This window comes from Acanthaster planci, linkage group LG14 (genome assembly GCF_054643075.1).
Source record: "Acanthaster planci isolate LZ-2023a linkage group LG14, COTS_SCS, whole genome shotgun sequence".
In the NCBI taxonomy this organism is placed as follows: domain Eukaryota; kingdom Metazoa; phylum Echinodermata; class Asteroidea; order Valvatida; family Acanthasteridae; genus Acanthaster; species Acanthaster planci.
In genome coordinates, this window is record NC_141790.1 from 10,627,641 (window position 1) to 10,645,987 (window position 18,347).

Here is an 18,347-nt window from a genome sequence, read left to right on the forward strand (position 1 = left end):
TGACATTTCAGGTGGTGATGTGTACACAAACTTGAAGCCAGTAAGTCGTTGATGCATCTATCATCATGCACATACGGTCACAGCCAATTAGTAATATGGTGACAACCTGTTAAGAGGGCCTCCATTTAATGACGCGAGCATGGATTTCTGTTCATTAAAACTGTGTTTGATTCAGACCACAGATGAGCGAATTTAATGTAAAAAAAAAGTTTTGTCGTTATATGGACTTTATGAAATTCGTATATCTGTCACTTCAGAAGAGGAAAAAACTCACTCTCCAAAAGAGCGAGTCTCTTATAAAAACCACTCCAAAGGGGTAAAAACAATTCAAATAGACTGAAACGTCCACTTTAAGAGAGTGATCGATAATTCGAAATGTCCACTCTTTCAGGGAGCCATATTTATAATGGATACCGTAATTATGATGGTTCCTCATTAGGAGTGGTTTTCAAGCTGATATAGAGTGGTTTTCACTCTTTTAGGGTGGTTTTTAAAAGGGACTCGCTCTTTTGGAAAGTGAGGTTTTTACTCGTTTTGACTTTAGAGTGTTCTATTAAAAATATTATGGAACCAGTGATCATATCTTGAGCTTGGCCTGCAAGAAAATAACATTCTGAAACAGCTCAAAGTTCACTCCACATACTTGCACAGATGATTGGCTTTGTAACCATATTTGTCTCCTGAAAACATGGCGACAGAGGCAAGTGAGCTTTTGTTTTGGTGTTCTCTCACGTTATGTATCCACCTAAGCGTTGGCCAATTCTGGTTGTCATGACAATGGAAAAACAATTATCCAGCCATTAGCGGAGTTTCGACAAACTCTCTGGTGAATAGAGAGCTGATTGCGGACGAGCTCTTTGGCTGGTAGTAAATCATCCCTATCCTATTGCCTTCGGAGATGTCGTATCATAATGCGGAGAGTCATATTAACATTTATACCAAAATGAACGAGCGTCACTTCGTAGACGTGGGCGCCACTGATAGCGGAGGTGCGTCGGTTTCGTGTTTTTCAGTGCTCTGTTCACGTCGTATTCTAAACCGCGTGGATTTTTTTTATAAAGCTTAATCTTATCGCAGTCGATCTTAGTTTGGTGTCAGAATTTTGTGAAGGTCCTTGATTTCATTCTGGTTGAGTCTGCACCAAACACAGAAGAACGTTGTGCAATATTTGGGGGAGATGTATTTTGAACCAAAAAGCTGACGTATTAATTTTCTTTTGAGGTATAAACAAAGCTGGAAGACGGGGAACCAGACCTTGGGAAACGGCTCTGATGTAACTTTTGAAAGTACATTTCGCAATGATTTTCCCTTGCCCCTTGCTCCAAAACGTCATCCTCGCCAGCGATTTCGGGAGAGCAACGGATTTTCAGGCCTGCCTGCAGATACCAAGGCGGCAGGTTTCAAACCCCTCGTCGTCCTCGTATACTGGTCGTCATCTAAATCTACCAAATCGTCCTCCTTGTCAAAACAAAACTGGCTTAAACTCGTCGAAGAATTCTCGTACACTGCCCTCCCGTCCACAACCATTCAAATTGGAGTCCAGCGAAGTTAGTGTCAGTCTGTCATGAATTGGTTATCTGCAAATTCGGTCATCTTGTTTGTCGACGTGGATTTTTTTTTCAACATGGTGGATTGAAGGCCGTTCTGTCTCCATTGTCTCACATGTTTGCAAAGTTTCGTTTCCCTTATACCTTGTCCTGTTTCCTTCTTGCCGCTTTTATTGTGTCATGTCCTTACTCTTGGCTTTTTTATAAGTGAAACATTAGTCCCTACAGATACGGCTGCTGTTTACTTAGTGTTACAAACAAGATGTGCTGTTTTATACCCAGCGAGAAATGAGACCGAGGGGTACCCCCCCCAACATGTCCAATCCCTATACACATTCCAGACTCTTGTTACTTAACACATCCCCCCCAAGATGACTGAAAGGAATTCCCCAGATTCCTGCGAGACAATGACCAACACAAAGCAGGGGGGGTTCTTTCCGCCTCGTACCTTGCTGCAATCGAAATAAGAGCCATAAGGCAGCCATGATTGAGAAACATTCCCAGGCTAAGAGGTTTTTATATGTCTTTCAACAGACTGAACCAAAATGCGTTCATAATATTGAACGAGGAACTTCAGAGACTTACCGGTTTTGTGCTGGAGGCACTTGTTGCTGTAATTACCCAGAGAATCCAAGCCAATTGTAGGGTGAGGACCCAAGCTCCGCTCCCCTCCATACCCGCCTCCAAGTTCCTCTGACAAGCCCGAATGAGTAGCAGTCAGTGAGGAGAATTGCCACCTCCCCCGCCAGAGCTAACTGTCCTCGGTTCCTCTCGTTCACGAGTTCCAAGGTTCACGGGTGCTTCTCACGAGACTGCGGCGCCGGCGAGGAAGAGTGTCGTCGCTCAAAATGTTGTACAATTGGTCAAGCGAGTGCCGTCAAAAAACACAATGTAGCGGATTCACCGCCTGTCGAGCAAAGCGAGTGGAAACAATCTAACCGCGCTACATCACAACTCCCCCCTTTTAGCGAGTCGAAATGATAGATCGATTTGTTGCATCCTGTTTAATGAGCTGTCTGGCGCTGTATGACACGACTGCGGCACGACACCGTCAGAGGTGTGACTCCTGCCTCTTACCTTCTAATTAATCCTTGCCCTCAAATTTAAAGACCAGTCTGTAGGCTGGAGACTTGGGCAAAAAAAATTGATGTCAGAAACTTTTGATGAATTGAAAAGCGTGTATTTCGATAGGCGTCAAGACAGTTCTGTTCAGAGCTGTAAACGAAGATAGTAACGCCAACTTCAGACTTTGGGACCAAGATGGCTGTTCTTTCTGCGCATGCAACTATTGTGTACAATTGTCCATGTGCACTGACGGCATATCCACCATTTTGGTTCCAAAAGTTGAGACTCCCGTGTCGCAACTAACTCTCTCTCTATAAACAGCTCTGGCTCTGTTGCGGATAGCGAGACGTATTTTTGCTCTCACGTCTAATAGAGGTGAAAACCACATGATTCGTGTGTTCAAAAAAGGAGTATTTTCACTCATAAACACATAGTGTCCCCTGCCTTAAAAAACGTAGTTGTGGTTGTTAAAAAGTTGAGTTTCATTAGAAGGATATTTAGAAAGAAATAATGGAAATTCTGGTTAAGTTAACTTACAAAAGAAATTTGGTTTAAAAAAGAAAAGAGATTGAGTAACAATTGTCTTTTCAGTTGGTGTAGTCAACATGATTAGGTTAGTTTGTTTACGCTGTTTTCCCTACAGTATAAATTTCAATTTGAAACGCGTGGTACTTTGACGGAAGCCCGCTAGAGCCTCTAATTCACACAGTGTCGCTGAATTGCACTAAAAATTAGGGGGGAAGTGGTTCGCACCCTGTGTTGGGGGTGACAAATCACATCAGTGCGTATGACCCAGAACCTTTGACTCTGGTGTAAAAAATATCTGAGTACCACGCTTCTGTGTGCGGCTATCGAGGGCTCGTGCCGGATACATGGTCCGGTTGCTAGAGCTCTAAACGAGCCCGGCAAAGCTCGGCAAACATCGTCACCAGGAACAACTAAAGACCATGGCGTAATCTATCAACCGACTACAAATTGAAAGAGGATAATTAAACTGCAGAGTTGGTCCGTCTGTTTGCTTTTGGTCTGTCGCTGGAGGGTGCAGAGCATCGTCACTAGGTGTTCGGCCCCGCTTGGAAATTCTACGCTGATTGGCTGCGTACCGATGAGCCAGTTCAGTATTTCAAAAAGCCAAGGTCTTGTTGGGGAGCGAAGCGCGCGCGTGAGTCAGTATGTGGCTGCGCTGATTGGACAGACCCCGATTAGCCTCATACTGGGCACGCGCATTTGGAATACCGAAGTGGCTCATTACTTGGCCGCAGCTTCACAATTACGCACTAGTCTACGGTAGGGGCTCAGGCCACTTCTAATACAGTCGTGTGTGATGTCAAGCCGCAGCCAAGTAAGTCGGGTACTGCCGTTTCAGTGATGTAATCGGTCGGATTTTGGGGTTTATGACGCGACATCGCTGTTGCACAGTACTGTTTAATTACTAATTAAAAATACCAAACCTTTCCCCCCTTGTGGTGTGAATCGATTTGCACAGTTTCGGCGTCGATGATGCTTACACAATTTTAGGTCAATAGTGCGCAATAGAGCCGCTTCTGTCGTTGCTTGGACACAGTAAACTTTTCCCCCTGCTCGATGGCAGCCAGCCAGGCATTATTACCATTTCAAAGGAAATGAAATTGGAAACTGTTTTCAAGTGTCATCACTTCGGGGGCTTAATTTAAACTGTTCTGTAAGGCAAGGATTTTAATGGAGTAAAAAGGGGAGAGAAAATAAATCGGAAACAAGAACTGAAAGAAAACCTGGCGAATAATTTGTCTAGCGCTGATTCTCTGACATAATCTTTTTTTCAATACTTCCCTGGGGTTAATATAGTTAATATTATTGTTTTGTAGGTACCGGCGTTCTGTAGTCTTTAGTTTTGACACCCCCCCCCCGGATTTTATCACTGTTGAATCTTATCTCTTGGAAAGAATTCAGTGCTTTTCTCTGAATTTCTCTGAAACCTACTTATACAACGTTTATTGCTTATTGAAAAGAATATTTCTGTATGTTTAAAATTGTTCCTTTTTTCAGACAAATGAGGGCCCTGTTTGTTGTGATGTCACTTAAGGAAGACCTTATTTAATATAGGCGTTATCTGCTCAGATGCAGTCATTGAAAACGTTTGAAGAAAGTTTGCAACTCTACTTTGATGAACTGTAGGCAAAAACAAATCACCAGAGGAAAAAAATACCAGACAGTAAACCGGACGGTTTCCAAATTTCCAATATTTCGACTAACTGTAGCTTTGTGGTTTATTTCTGGTATGACATCACATTTTGCTCATTTATAGGCAAATTCATCTAAAAACCACTTAAAAAACAAAGGCCCCTAAAACTCCTAAAATGTGAAAAACGAAAACAAAGTCCAAAGAATTACAGAATCACATGGAAAATGAACATAAAATACAAATAAAAAAAATTGTGTTAAGAAAGTGCAAACTTGGCATTTGAATACAATCACACCATTATTTCTGCAATCCTGGAATAAAATGTAATCGTGTCGTTTTTTGCAAGACATAAATGCCCCCATGAAATGAACCTTATCTTACGAGCAACTGTCCAGCCGTCACCGACCGACAAGGCTGTAACGTTTGAGCAGGCCGGTGATTTGAACTGATAAAAGGATTGCGCCTCACTGCTTGAAACAATTGTAAACGGATATCGATGTCACTGCTGAAGATTTGTGGATTGAAAGTGAACTAAATTAACTGCTTGAAAACTACCAAGCAATCGTGAGTTTATAACAATTGCTCAAATAATTTTAAGTTACCATCCATTGTTCATGAAAGACGTGGTAAGAAAACCACGGAGGTGAAAAAGAGGTAAGGGGTAAAAATGCTACAGGAATTACCACCATGAGAAGGTGCAAAATCCAAATGGCGCCCAATTTCCAAATACTAAACTCAAGAATCCAATCAATGTGGTTGTTCCCTTGTCTTTTTCAATTATTTTGTAATACCTCAAACCCCAGCAGCTCATTGATCTACCTTGAACAGAATTACAGGAATGTTTCTTGAAATGAAATTTTTGTTACTACATAAGAAAACAATGCCTATTACACCGACATCCTTTTTTACCTTTGAACAACCATAAGTAAGATCAAAAACTACAAAGATGGAACCAGTCATCAGAAATCACCTCAAAGTTTCAAGTACTGTTGGTAAAAACCTTATGTTAATTAAATGGTCATAGACGCTTCCAGTGAAAGATCTGATGCAAAGTAAATCTACTTAGTATTTAGAATAGACCAAAAAGTTTTTTTTTCTTTTTTTTCTTTCCTTGTTCTTTTTCTTCTTTTTCTTCCGTGAGGCAAACTGTTTTCTACCCTGGAAGTTTAGATGAGGAAGAGGATATTAACAGGTGTTGCCTTCAACATTTAGGAATGATCAAAGTGCTTCTTTATGTTTTTCGGATTATGTCCAAAATTTAGTCTGGTGCCTCGAAATCGACTGATCACCTTAAATAATGCAATCAGACTGAATCATCAAACTCACCAGTGCCAACTTTGGTGGGATGTCACACCGTAATTAAGGCAGGGCAACTTGGCGCCAAAGGGCAGGGAAGCCGTTGTCGGCACTGCGACCCTTCCTGTAACTTTTACCCTTGCTTTTTCGCCCATGACTTCTCGAGCCAGGCCCTCTGCTACCACGACTATGGCTATGGCTGCCCCTACTGCTACTGCTCCCACTGCTGCTGCTCCCACTGCTGCTTCTGTTAGGCTTCCATGGCTTGGGAGGCTCAGGCTTCGGGGGCTTTGGCTTCCATGGCTTGGGAGGCTCAGGCTTCGGTGGTTTGGGTTTCCATGGTTTGGGTGGCTTTGGTTTATTACCACCACCACCTCCACCTCCCCCACCACCTCCTCCCCCTCCTCCTCCACCTCCTCCACCTCCTCCTCCACCTCCCCCACCACCACCTCCACCTCCTCCCCCACCCCCTCCCCCCACCTCCCCCACCACCTCCCCAACCACCACCTCCTCCCCCACCTCCTCCCCCTCCTCCTCCTCCTCCTCCCCCACCCCCTCCCCCACCTCCCCAACCACCGCCTCCTCCGCCACCGCCACCACCCCCTCCTCCACCACCTCCTCCTCCACCACCTCCGCCACCACCCCCTCCACCGGGTTTGTTACCGCCACCACCCCCTCCCCCACCTCCACCGCCCCCACCACCTCCCCAACCTCCATTCCAGCCCCACCTTCCTCTACCACCACCTTTGTTTCTCCACTTTATCCACCGTTCCGCAGGCTGGTCAATCTCCTTTTCCTCCCTTTCTACTTCGTTGGTAGCCATTTTCTCAAGCAGGGCCTCCTTCCTTCGCTCCAGAGGGGCAGACACCTCGTCGACTTTTTTCTTGTCATCTGGACTGTTGCCTTCCTCATGAGGAATTCTTTTCTGTGAGGAAGAAGCGATTTTTGCCCCCGTCACTGCATGCTACATCTCCAACTTTTGTTGACCCCATTTCATTTTGTTCACAGAAGTGCTATTTGTGTTACTTTTCTTGACCTGACGCAGTGCCAGGAAAAATTACAGTAATACATGTCCCTTTAGTGCCACGTATTAAGCCACAGCCGTATGGGAAGCCCTAAAATGCGTGAATTTTTTAAGTATTCATGCACTCAAGCTGAAGCTCAGATTGTCAGTACTTCGGTACACAACCTTGAGGCATTTTTCTTTTTTCCTTTTTTTCCCTTTTTATTTCCCTTTTTTGTGAATGATAATAAATATTTGTTTATATCTCTGTTCACCCGGCAACCGACTCGCGACCCATACAGTGTGTAAATGTTAAAGGGTTACATCGATAACCCGATTTGCGCAAACACTTTAGAGTTTCTGAACACCCCCAGATAGTAAGCGTAGTTGGTGTGAACTGTCTAATCTGCCTTGCTAACGTGCAACCCTTGCCTAACCCTAAACTGCCTCTTTGCACGATTGTCATCGATCACATGGCAATAAAAGACCGATGTTTGCTTTCCTTTGAGTGGCCCTGACAAAGCCTGTTGCGGGTGTGGTGTTTGACTCTTGCACGACTGATTCAAACAAACCTTTCTTCCTCTAGAAAAATAGACGTCCATATTTGTCACTGATTTTTCAGCTGAGCACATTGCAAATGTTACTTAAATCATAAAGAAGCAAATTCCAAACATCCAATTTCTGAACGGCCAAACTTAGGCAAAACTTTAAATAGTTAATAATCAATAATTCTTAAAGGCCCTGATTTCATTAAATAATCGCCTGTGATGATATCAATCACTAACATTTAGTGATAACGTTTTCAAACCATCTAAATTGGAGACAATTGGTAATGAATTGGAGAAAGTCATTGACAAAAGAATGTGCTTTTCGCTGGTTGCCTGTATAGAATATGTCGTTTGTATCGTATCGCACACCAATTTTTCTTTACATACTTTAGTCTGGTGTACGCTTTTTGGTAACATCAAACATATCTAACTTGTAAAAAGGGGCATGATGTATGTTTTCTTGAAAGCGCTAACACCAAATGGTACTAGTAACTGCCTTCGCAAAGAAGGGCATTATATTATCGATAAAAAATTTAGTCATTTCAGGATTAAAACTCGACTGGATACCTGGATACGCCACTGACTGTGTACCATTTATAGGGAATTATTATTTCGAACGCCAAAAACCATTCAGATGTGAAAATGAAGCCTTTCCTGAGTTTTCCAAGCATTAAAAAAGGCGTGTTTCTCCTCTTTTCTTTCTAATCTTATCCCTGGCTTTTTCAAATTGAAGGCAACTATGTTTTTTCTGTAACAAAATCAATTAACTTACGAAAACATTCGAGTTTGTCTCGACCTCTTCCAGCTCGCCCTCCGAACGCTTTGCGACGGGCCTCGGTAAAACACCGGTGCATAGGCAAAGGACCACCAGGACTACAGCGAGTGCCAAACGGGGCAGCGCCGCTGGGAACCCCATCGTGGACCACGGTGACTCTGCTGAGAATTTCCCGGTGCAGGGTCTCTTTCCTTTTTGGTTTCTTTCGTATCAGCTGATGATCTTGCAGGGTGAAAGACTGAGACAAGCCTGGAGTGAGCTGGAGGTCGTCAAAAGTTCCCAGTATTTATAGATTTCTTTAGGACGAGATATTAGTCTTTGGCAAATGCTGGGCCTGATTGGCATGACCTGTCCCCCCTTCATATTTACTTTAACTCCAGGTTTTTTAAGTTAAATGGTGATCACAATCTTTACTGCATACCATAAATCAGCAATCAGGCTGCCTTGCATTAATCGGCTAAGTCATCTCTGTTTTGCTGGCCACAAGGCAAAGTAGATTTTTTTCGTTATGTATCCAGGTTTAGAGTCCGGGGAACAAAAGAGAATTTTTTTTCCTGTAAAAATTGGCAAATTGTTTTTCACATCCATAAAACACGGCCAATACTTTGAAGGAAGGTGAAAGATTCAGTCGTAGAGTGTAGGCGCTTTCCTAGAGACATTTGCATTGTGTTCCCTGGGGGCATTTTGCCCTCCATCCCATCCCACTCCATTCCCCAACCCCACCACCGGTCTTTTCCTAACAATTATGCTGGTTTCGGAGCAGCGAGGTTGCACTCTTTCTTTTGTCTAATGGGTGTTTAAGTGGAATTAATTTTTTTCCATTTTGAATATCTCCTTTCAAAGGAAATCATGCCTGTTCAAATCCCACCTGTTCCTTCAGAACAAGTTAGTTCCCAATGATCATGCTAGAAAAGACTGTCCAACCAACCCTGATTGACACCCCCATAAATCAGTTTCCTTGGCAACTCAAACAAAGTCCTTGAGATCTGAGGGTTTTTTGGTTGTTGTTTTTTTTTTACTTTGGTGTTGAAGAGCAACTGCAATATTCTTGACATTTAGCGAGTAGAAAATCACAGATAATATTGTGCCAAATCTTGAGGTCTCTTATATTAATTCTTGTGTGTTACTCTTGCATCCTCTGGCTCGGTCTTTTCAACCAGTCACCAATCGCGACGTTGTTTGGTGTGGTTGTCATTTTTTATTAAAAAAAGATAGTGACGTCCTCTTTTCTCCTGTAAATAAAATCTTGTTGCTGATCGCCAACGATGTACTACCGTTGATGTTTATAGATCACGACACTTTTCTATTAACGTGCGAGTCCAGCTGAATTCATGCGTTTTGATCAAACCTTTTCATCGTTTGTCGGTCTACAAGGCCCAAAGGGTAAATCCGATGAGAAACGGGTAAAAAATTCCCAACTTTCCCCTTGGCATCATCATCATCAATCAACATCATCACAGTGAAATATTAAACTCCGCGACACTCATAACATTATTTTTATATTTCGCACGCTTTTTAGTTTATTATGAAAAGCTACCAAGAAAAAATAATATTTTTTTACGAAAGACTGTACTTTAAACCAAATATTATTAACACTTAATTGACACTTAACATTTCAGATCGTTAATAAAGTCTACTTGCAGTAAAGGAGCCTGATAAATTACAGTTTGGAATTTTATCTACTGGCAACTTTTAGGATCGAAATTCTGGAATTGGCTTCACGTTTATTACTAATGCAAATTGTATCAAAGAATCTCCTCGGTGAACCAACATTGCAATCTCTAACTTTTGACACTAATTAGCATAAAAAGGGGGGGCATGAAACGATCCCTTTGAAGTACAGACATTCTGTGCATGTAAGGCGTGGGTTGTAAATCTTAAGTCCTAAAACCTAGTCCTAAAACTTGCTCAGAAAGTGTGCTCTTGAATCAGACTTTTCTTAACTACCTAGAGCAGGAGAACAACGTCCTTGTGACCATTCTAATAGTATCTTTTCATTACCTTTGACTGAAATAAGAATGGTAGATTTGTCTTTTACGCAGATATTTCCATAATATCACTCTGTAAATCCATCTTTGAATATTCCTGACAGTTTTTGACTAATTTTAAAAGGAAACGATATTTTGATTTCTGATAATGGAATTACACACCATCTTACACACCGACATTACCACCATCTGCCGTGATTCCATCCCCCACCTCCTCCACCACCTCCGCCTCCACCTCCTCCCCCACCACCTCCCCCACCACCGCCTCCACCTCCCCCACCACCTCCTCCACCGCCTCCACCACCTCCGCCACCGCCCCATCCTCCCCCACCACCTCCTCCGCCACCAGGTCTGTGGCCCCCCACCCCCTCCCCCACCCTCCTCCACCGCCTCCACCTCCCCCACCACCTCCCCCACCACCCCCCTCCGCCACCACCCCCTCCTCCCCCACCTCCTCCTCCGCCTCCGCCACCAGGTCTGTGACCCCCACCCCCTCCCCACCCTCCTCCACCGCCTCCACCTCCCCCACCACCTCCTCCTCCACCTCCCCCACCACCTCCTCCTCCACCTCCCCCACCACCTCCCCCACCACCTCCTCCTCCACCTCCCCCACCACCTCCTCCTCCACCTCCCCCACCACCTCCTCCTCCCCCTCCACCTCCCCCACCCCAGTGCGTCCACCGTTCCGCTGGCTTGTCAATCTCCTTTTCTTCTCTCTCTACTTCGTTGGTAGCCTTTTTCTCAAGCAGGGCCTCCTTCCTCTCCTGCTGAGTGACCCTCTTCTTATCGTGATTGTTCTCCTCATGAAGAATTCGTTTCTGTGAAGAACAAGTGATTTTCTCTCCATCAGTAAAAGATAAATCTCCAAATTTTCTTGATCACATTAGATTTTGTTCAAGGCGTTGCGTTTTTATTTTTCTTTTCTTTACTTTTCTTGATCAAACACAAGACCAAGAAATAAATTACAGTCGGGCCAAACATTGAGCCAACCTCTGATTCACAGATTTGAAGCCCTCAAATTCTTGAATCTTCTCAACCTAGTGTATACATCGTAGTCATTGTCAAGTTTTTTTCCTGATAGCTCAGGTTATCAGTTATTCTCCTCGGTTCTTGGGCACATGAACCAAGGCGTTTTCCCATTGAAAGCACTCATACTGACGAAATGGTGCTGGTATTAACCTCCGTAGAAAGAAGACAATTATATCGTGGGTGAAAGACTTAGGAATCATTTACGATTGAAAAAAAATCCCCAGCCTGGACAAAACCTGGATACGCCTTTGACTGTGTACCATTCATCGGAAGCTATTATTTCGAGCTCCAACGAACGTTCAGGCGTGAAAGAGGAAATTTTCCTGAGTTACCATTCAGGGTAGATTTACGATTTCGTTTTGCTGTTTCTTCACATTTTCTGTCTGCTCTATCGTTCTTCCCTGGAACGATACCCCACATTTGACAGACAGACGGTCTGCCGCATTCTGTTGACGTAACAAAGCATGTTTCTCCTTTTCCCCTTCCTAACCTCGTCCCTTAGCCCTTTAAAATTGAGGGTATCTATGCAATTTCTAAAATAAAATCAATCCACTTACTACGAAGTTCGAGTTCGACTCGACCTCTTGTCGCTCGCCTTTCGAACGCTTCGCTCCCGGGAAAGTGTTGGCTACGGGCCTTGGCAAAACGCCGGTGCTCAGGCATAGGACCACCAGGACTAGGGCGAGTGTCAAACGGGGCAGCGCCGCTGGGAACCCCATCGTGAACCGCAGCGAATTCTGCTCCAGTGCCGGACTTTTTTCCTGAATGACGGTTCAAAGTCTCTCCTCTCGTCCGATTTAAAGACCGAGACGAGCTTGTAGTGATCTGGGGTTCGTCAAATGTTCCCAGTGTTTATACTTCTTTCCGAGGCGTGTCATCATGCAGCCTTCAGCAAACACCAACATTGAGTGGCACGACCTATCCCCCTTCATGTTTACTTTAAGCCAATTTTCTCGGGCTCAATCGTGATAGCAATCCTTACTTCACACCAGGATGGTTGTAGGACCAAATTTGCCGGGGCCAGACGTGTTTTCTGCGGGGGGGTTGAAAATATGGAACCTTTTATGTAATCTTTTATGGCATTTTGAGAGTGATGCCAAAATGTTGGCCATTAAAGGACGGGGAACGACAAAAAAGACCCTCAAATTCGCTTGTATTTTTCCAAAAAATTGTGGGGCTCCTTTTCGGAGGCCCATGGCTCACGTTGCCCCCCCCCCACTCTAAACCATAAATCGGCAATCAGGCCGCCTTGCATATTATATCGTCTGATTAAACCTGGAGTTCCTGGCCACAAGACAATGTCCATTGTTTTGCATTCCTTTTGACCAGTCAAGATGCAACTACTAAGTTACCAGGTGGGGTGTTCATGTTGGAAAAATCATTTTAATACAATATAATTAGACTGGCATCCGCTCGTGTCCCTTCCATTTCGACAGTTCGTTTACCGTTTCATGATGTTTATAGATCATGACATTTTTAATTAGATTGCAAGTCTGCCTAATTCCTGTTCTCTAGTTATTCTTAAATTCCCTGTTCCTTGGTCTACAGGAACAAAATGGTGAATCTTACTTTTGAAAAGAGAAGTGGATAAACATTTCCAGCTTCATCCAAGTTTAGCAGAGATCTTTAGATCTGTTTTTGAAATTTTAAAGACAATGAAATTGAATGGAAACGTTTGCGTCTTTTCGATAACTTTTGAATACAAAACCAAGTACGGCTCCCCTCTCCCCAAAATGGTATTGTCACCCCCACGCTGCTATATATCAAACTCTGTGACACTCAAAAGCTTTCTTAATCTTCAATTTTTGGTTTATTCTGAAGAAGCGCAAATGAAAAAGTTAAGTATTTTTGGTGAAAGACTGTATAAACGCTTTAAACCAAAAATTATTAACGCGATTGACACTTATCGTTTGGTATCAGTGAAAAGAATACCAGCAACAAAGGAGTTTTTAAAATGTTATCCATTACAGTTTTCAGATTTTACTTTTTTTAAATTGATCTGATGGCAAATTTTTGATCGCAAACCAGGCCTTGCTTTAATGGAAATCAAAGGAAATCCTGGCAGATCGTCGAAGACATACACTGAATCGATTTGAAGTCCCATTATCTAAAGACACACACTGCCATCTCGACTGAGCAAAGCAATATTAGCATGGAACGAGAACTCTCTGCAAATTGTACACTTTAGTGTGGGCTGTAAAGGTAAATTAAGCTTCAAAACCTGTTCAAAAACATGCACTTGTCGGGTTCTTCTGAAGAAAAAAATTTTTACCTACATAAAACAGGTGGTTAACCTAATCTTTTTAAAACTCTAATGATACGCTTGTTAAAATCTTTTACTATTTTCCCAAGCATTATTCTTTTATATTAGTAAACGGTGTTTGGATATCGCAGACTGGAATTACGCACGTCAAACCTTATCCCCATCTCCCGCCATTGTGCCATCCCCAACCGCCTCTTTCTCCTCTTCCACCCCCTCCCCAACCTCCACCACCGCCTCCCCATCCACCTCCCCCTCCGCCTCCATGACCAGGCTTGCCTCCTCCTCCCCCTCCTCCGCCTCCATGACCCGGCTGCCTCCACCTCCACCACCTCCCCCTCCGCCACCTCCATTACCTGGCCTGTTGCCTCCCCCTCCGCCACCTCCATGACCCGGCTTGCCTCCTCCTCCTCCACCTCCCCCTCCTCCACCTCCATGACCCGGCTTGCCTCCACCTCCCCCTCCACCACCTCCATTACCTGGCCTGTTGCCTCCACCTCCTCCACCTCCCCCTCCTCCGCCTCCATTACCTGGCCTGTTGCCTCCACCTCCCCCTCCTCCGCCTCCATTACCTGGCCTGTTGCCCCCACCTCCCCCTCCTCCGCCTCCATTACCTGGCCGTTTGCCTCCACCTCCCCCTCCGCCACCTCCATTACCTGGTCTGTTGCCTCCACCTCCCCCTCCGCCACCTCCATGACCTGGCCTGTTGCCTCCTCCACCACCTCCGCCACCTCCATTACCTGGCCTGTTGCCTCCACCGCCTCCGCCTCCATTTCCCGGCTTGTCCCCTCCTCCACCACCGCCTCCTCCTCCATTTTCACACATATCTAGGAGACTCTTGAAAAGCACCTTAATGTAATCACAAAGACACCCTCCACTACCTCCGCCTCCACCATTACCGCCTCCACCTCTCCCGCCCTCACCGCGGCCGATAAAATTTTCGTAAAAGATGCGCCAGGGGTCGTCTTTGGACAGTTCACTGATCTTTCTCCACCAGTCTCCTCCAGATTTCCGCCCCCTCATCATTCCTCCCATCTCTCCTCCCATCATGAGGCTCTTCTTCGCAATTTCATCTCCATCTCCATCACTCACCCTCTCCATCTGTGGAAGAAGACCCTTCTTGACGGCATGCTGATAAAGCTCTTCCTGTTAAAATTGGAAGACAAGATTGAAAGCTGAAAGCCTGTCACGGTCGCCAGGTTCATTAAAAGTGGGAACTGGGGTTTATCATGTTATAGAGTTGGTGTAAGAGGGGTGCATTTCACAGGGCCAAAAATCAGCCAAAGCCTATAAATTACGCACAGGCTTACTGCTGCTGGTAGTTATAGATACCAATCATTTACCATGAGCGCATGTGTAAATTCTAGTCGTGGCCATGGACATCGGACGCGGCCGAGGTACAGGGAACATAAAGTAATTTTCATGAATAGCAACATTAAACTGCTTTTGAAGTTACACAAAAATTATGAAGTCCCGAAGTACTTTTTCATCTGCATTTTATGAAAATAACGAGTCTTTACGAATATAAGCCACGAAGCCAATAAATCAAATACTTGGCAATATTTTAATGTAACCCCCCTTCCCCGATCTCAAACAAATTACAGAGTTAGCATTATGTTCGGAGAGATTCACTTGCTTGCATGATGCAGCCATTTGAAGAAAAAACTTTCAACTAACATTGCAAACTATATTTCTGACATTGAACTTGGCCATGTTTGATTTTTTAATTTCAAGTGCCCCAAAGTTTGGTGTCATGTCACAACCTGCAATCCCTTTCCCAAACGCATATCGGGTAAAACAAGAAGGCAAATTTTGTCCATACGTGGTGTTTTCGGCGACGCGGGAGTATACGAATTTTCCCTCAGACTGCAGAGTTAGGCTTAATTGTCACCTTTTCACAGCATTAAACTTTTAAAAATCTGCGCACGTGCACTGGATTCAGAGTAACTGACGAGTGCTTCTCTGTCATGAATGAAACCCAGATGACTGGGCTAACATTTGCATTTTGCACTCGCCAAACAGCGACAACACTCCAATTGTCTCTCCTCGTACAAGGCGCAGCCTTGAGCTGGAATTTGGGTTGAATATTGAGCCGTCAACCTTTCTCCTAGCCATGCGACACTGAGTTATAGAGGACAATGGTTGTTGCATAGGTGTAAAGGGGTGGGGCTCCAAAGGATTAGGAGCCACCAGCTAGCCGCCCAGCTTTTGTTTCTGTGGATTTCAGACAAAAGGGGGAACTTTCAAGTGGCTCTATTTTGCAGTGGAGTTTAGGAATCATTTTTCAATCATCGTGATCGTGTATGTTGAATGACGATCATCTTCAGAGGGAAATTTCCCCCGAAAAGTCATTGGCTAAGCCATTGCAAACCGAACAAAAAAGAAAACCACAAAAACGGACTTTGATTCGTCTCAAACACCTCAGAAAGTTGTGAGTACTTTCCCCTTCTTCAGGGGCATGGAAGTCAGTTCTGCACGAATGGGGGCGCTTTCGAACAAACACACGTAGACCAATAAACGGTGGATAATGTGTGTGCGATGACGAAACGTTCACACGGGCTAAAAGCTGCAGGAAGTCAATCGAGTACCAGGATTTCTACTCCTTCGTTTCTTTCCACGCCATGGCCACTACTACCAGCACTTTGACAATTGGCCTTGTCGACGAGCCCTCTATCGGCCGCCTCGAGTTAAGTCTAGAATCCCTGCCTGACAAGCACGCTTTCATACGCAGCTAGAAGAATTCCGATGTCCGAATTCCGAAGACGAAATCTTTCAGGGGATGTAGGCGTGTGTGCTATTTTGTGGCAAATATTTCCAAAAAATTAGTCGAGCATAAGGCATAAATTAGTCGCGCACAAGGTATAAATTAGTCGAGCATAAGGTATAATTATACCAAGACCGACACTAAACTTATACTGATTTTTGTGCTACTTCAAATTTCTGCATGCCTACATAAACCAAAATCCGTTGATCTCATTAAGCAACTTTGCCAACTTCCAGTCCTATCCTTTTTCCCGTGGATTGTAATCTTAAAGTTCTTAGTTCAAAAGTTAAAGTGTCTAAAAACTTCAAGGGAGTATATAATTAATAGGGATCATTAAAATGTACTCTCCCATCTTTTTAAAGAAATGGGCCGTGTCCGAAACGGGCTTCTAAACCTACGGCTAGGTCTATCGTCTACGCGTCTCCACGCATTTCCAATGGAGTGAAGACCTAGACCTAGCTCCGGATGCAGCTGTGAAGTAAAATCAAATTACACGAGAGGTAGACTGGTTCCCGTCCCGTACGTAGTCTCCAGACGTCTTACAGACGTTCTCCGAACGTAGGGACCGGTAGCGGGTGATAAATCCGGCAGAGTCCTGCCTGGTGTAGGTAAATGAGGTAACGATGCCCGCTCAATGCAAAATCAAGCAGGAGCTGATAGCACATTTCGGTTTTTTTTCTTCTTAGTTACCAAAATAACTTCACCATAACACAATAACCGCTATTTGAAATAAATTGCCGTAAAATGATAAATCGATGATAATTATTGAAAAATAAATAACTAAACTGTGATCAAAAGAGGCCTAGCATGGATCGGTACTTGTGTTTTATTCGCCTCCCGTTGAAACGTATTTCATGTTAACGCATTGCTATTGGCCTGACAAAAATTTGAATATTCATAATCCAAATTGACTGGGCTAATCACGTCAAATCGCAGTTTGCAACCGGTCCCTATAGTATAGGGACGGGCACCAGTCCACACTAGAGTGTGCTTACCACAAGTTCGTGCAAATCAATGGCCTCGCGAAGATCCTTCTTGACGTCATCCGGAGACATGGGACTGACTAGGGCGACACCTACATCTCTCTTGACTGGCAGAGCGGACGAGCTGCTGGTAGCCAGTGCCAAGAAAATCAACGCTACCCTAACCATGCACCATCCCGCCATGTTGGCCCTGAAATGCCCCGATTGACGGTGTCGCAGCCCGTGCGCCGACGGTAACTTAGTCTGCGGTTCCTCAGTGGCCACCGACGGTATTGGCTTGTCGCGTCGGATCCGCTGGGCACTTCGCTTGAGGTCGGGCTTCGTACCCTCACTGCTAAGTGCATAGACGGCTAATGGTTTCCAAAGCAACAGGTCCACACAGGTCCACCAAACAGTCTAAACAGAATGGGTATGAGTGGAATGGTGGGGCTCTCGCGTGCCGTTTGTTCAACTTTGACTTGATTTGGCGCACCCATTTTTCTCGTTATCACTACAAATATCCAGAACGGAACATGATGAAGTCGGTAACATCAGACCCAGAGGGTGTCCACTTGAACGACCCCGGGCAACTGAAACCCTTTTTCAAATTTTGGCTTCTTTCTGGCGTGGGTGTCTGTCTGGCTCGAGGACTATTTTGCCAATATTCGAACGGTAAAAGGCTCATAAACAGCTGAATATTGCTGCAAAATTTATCTGTGGGCTTATCTGTAACCTGCTAAGTCTTCAACCTGAATATCAGTAAGCTTGAAGCCGGAAGCCGAACAGGAACAAACCTTAGATTTTTAAAATGGCCCTCGTCACAGCAGGAATACAGCGATGCATGACGGGTCCAAACTTAATCGCTGGAAGAATAGCGCATGCTGCAGTGGTGCATTAAACTAAGGGTGGGGGCCCGGGGGGCATGTGCCCACCAACAGATGCCCCCGGG

The 18,347-nt window shown here is 44.6% G+C and overlaps 2 protein-coding genes across 3 annotated transcripts in view; both read right to left on the minus strand.

Annotated features, from left to right (window-relative positions):
- The window catches only part of LOC110980982 (uncharacterized), a 40,228-nt gene extending 37,753 nt beyond the window's left edge, over positions 1-2,475 (minus strand). The window contains exon 1 of the mRNA XM_087145914.1: positions 2,133-2,475. Within this exon, the coding sequence (XP_087002040.1) occupies positions 2,133-2,222 (90 nt within the window). The 5' untranslated portion in view covers positions 2,223-2,475. The remainder of the gene's footprint in view (positions 1-2,132) is intronic.
- A 10,724-nt stretch (positions 2,476-13,199) lies between these two features.
- LOC110980941 (uncharacterized) lies at positions 13,200-17,874 on the minus strand. Of its 2 annotated transcripts, none has more exons than XM_087145879.1 (3): positions 17,432-17,874; positions 14,299-14,818; positions 13,200-13,876 (listed from the first exon to the last, which is right to left on the minus strand). In XM_087145879.1, the coding sequence occupies exons 1-3, from the start codon at positions 17,600-17,602 to the stop codon at positions 13,830-13,832; spliced, it is 738 nt and encodes a 245-aa protein (XP_087002005.1). In that variant the 5' UTR covers positions 17,603-17,874; the 3' UTR covers positions 13,200-13,829. The 2 variants fall into 2 exon arrangements, with proteins under 2 accessions (XP_087002005.1, XP_087002006.1); XM_087145880.1 differs by having other exon boundaries at positions 14,341-14,818; positions 17,432-17,869.
- Between the last annotated feature and the right edge of the window lie 473 nt (positions 17,875-18,347).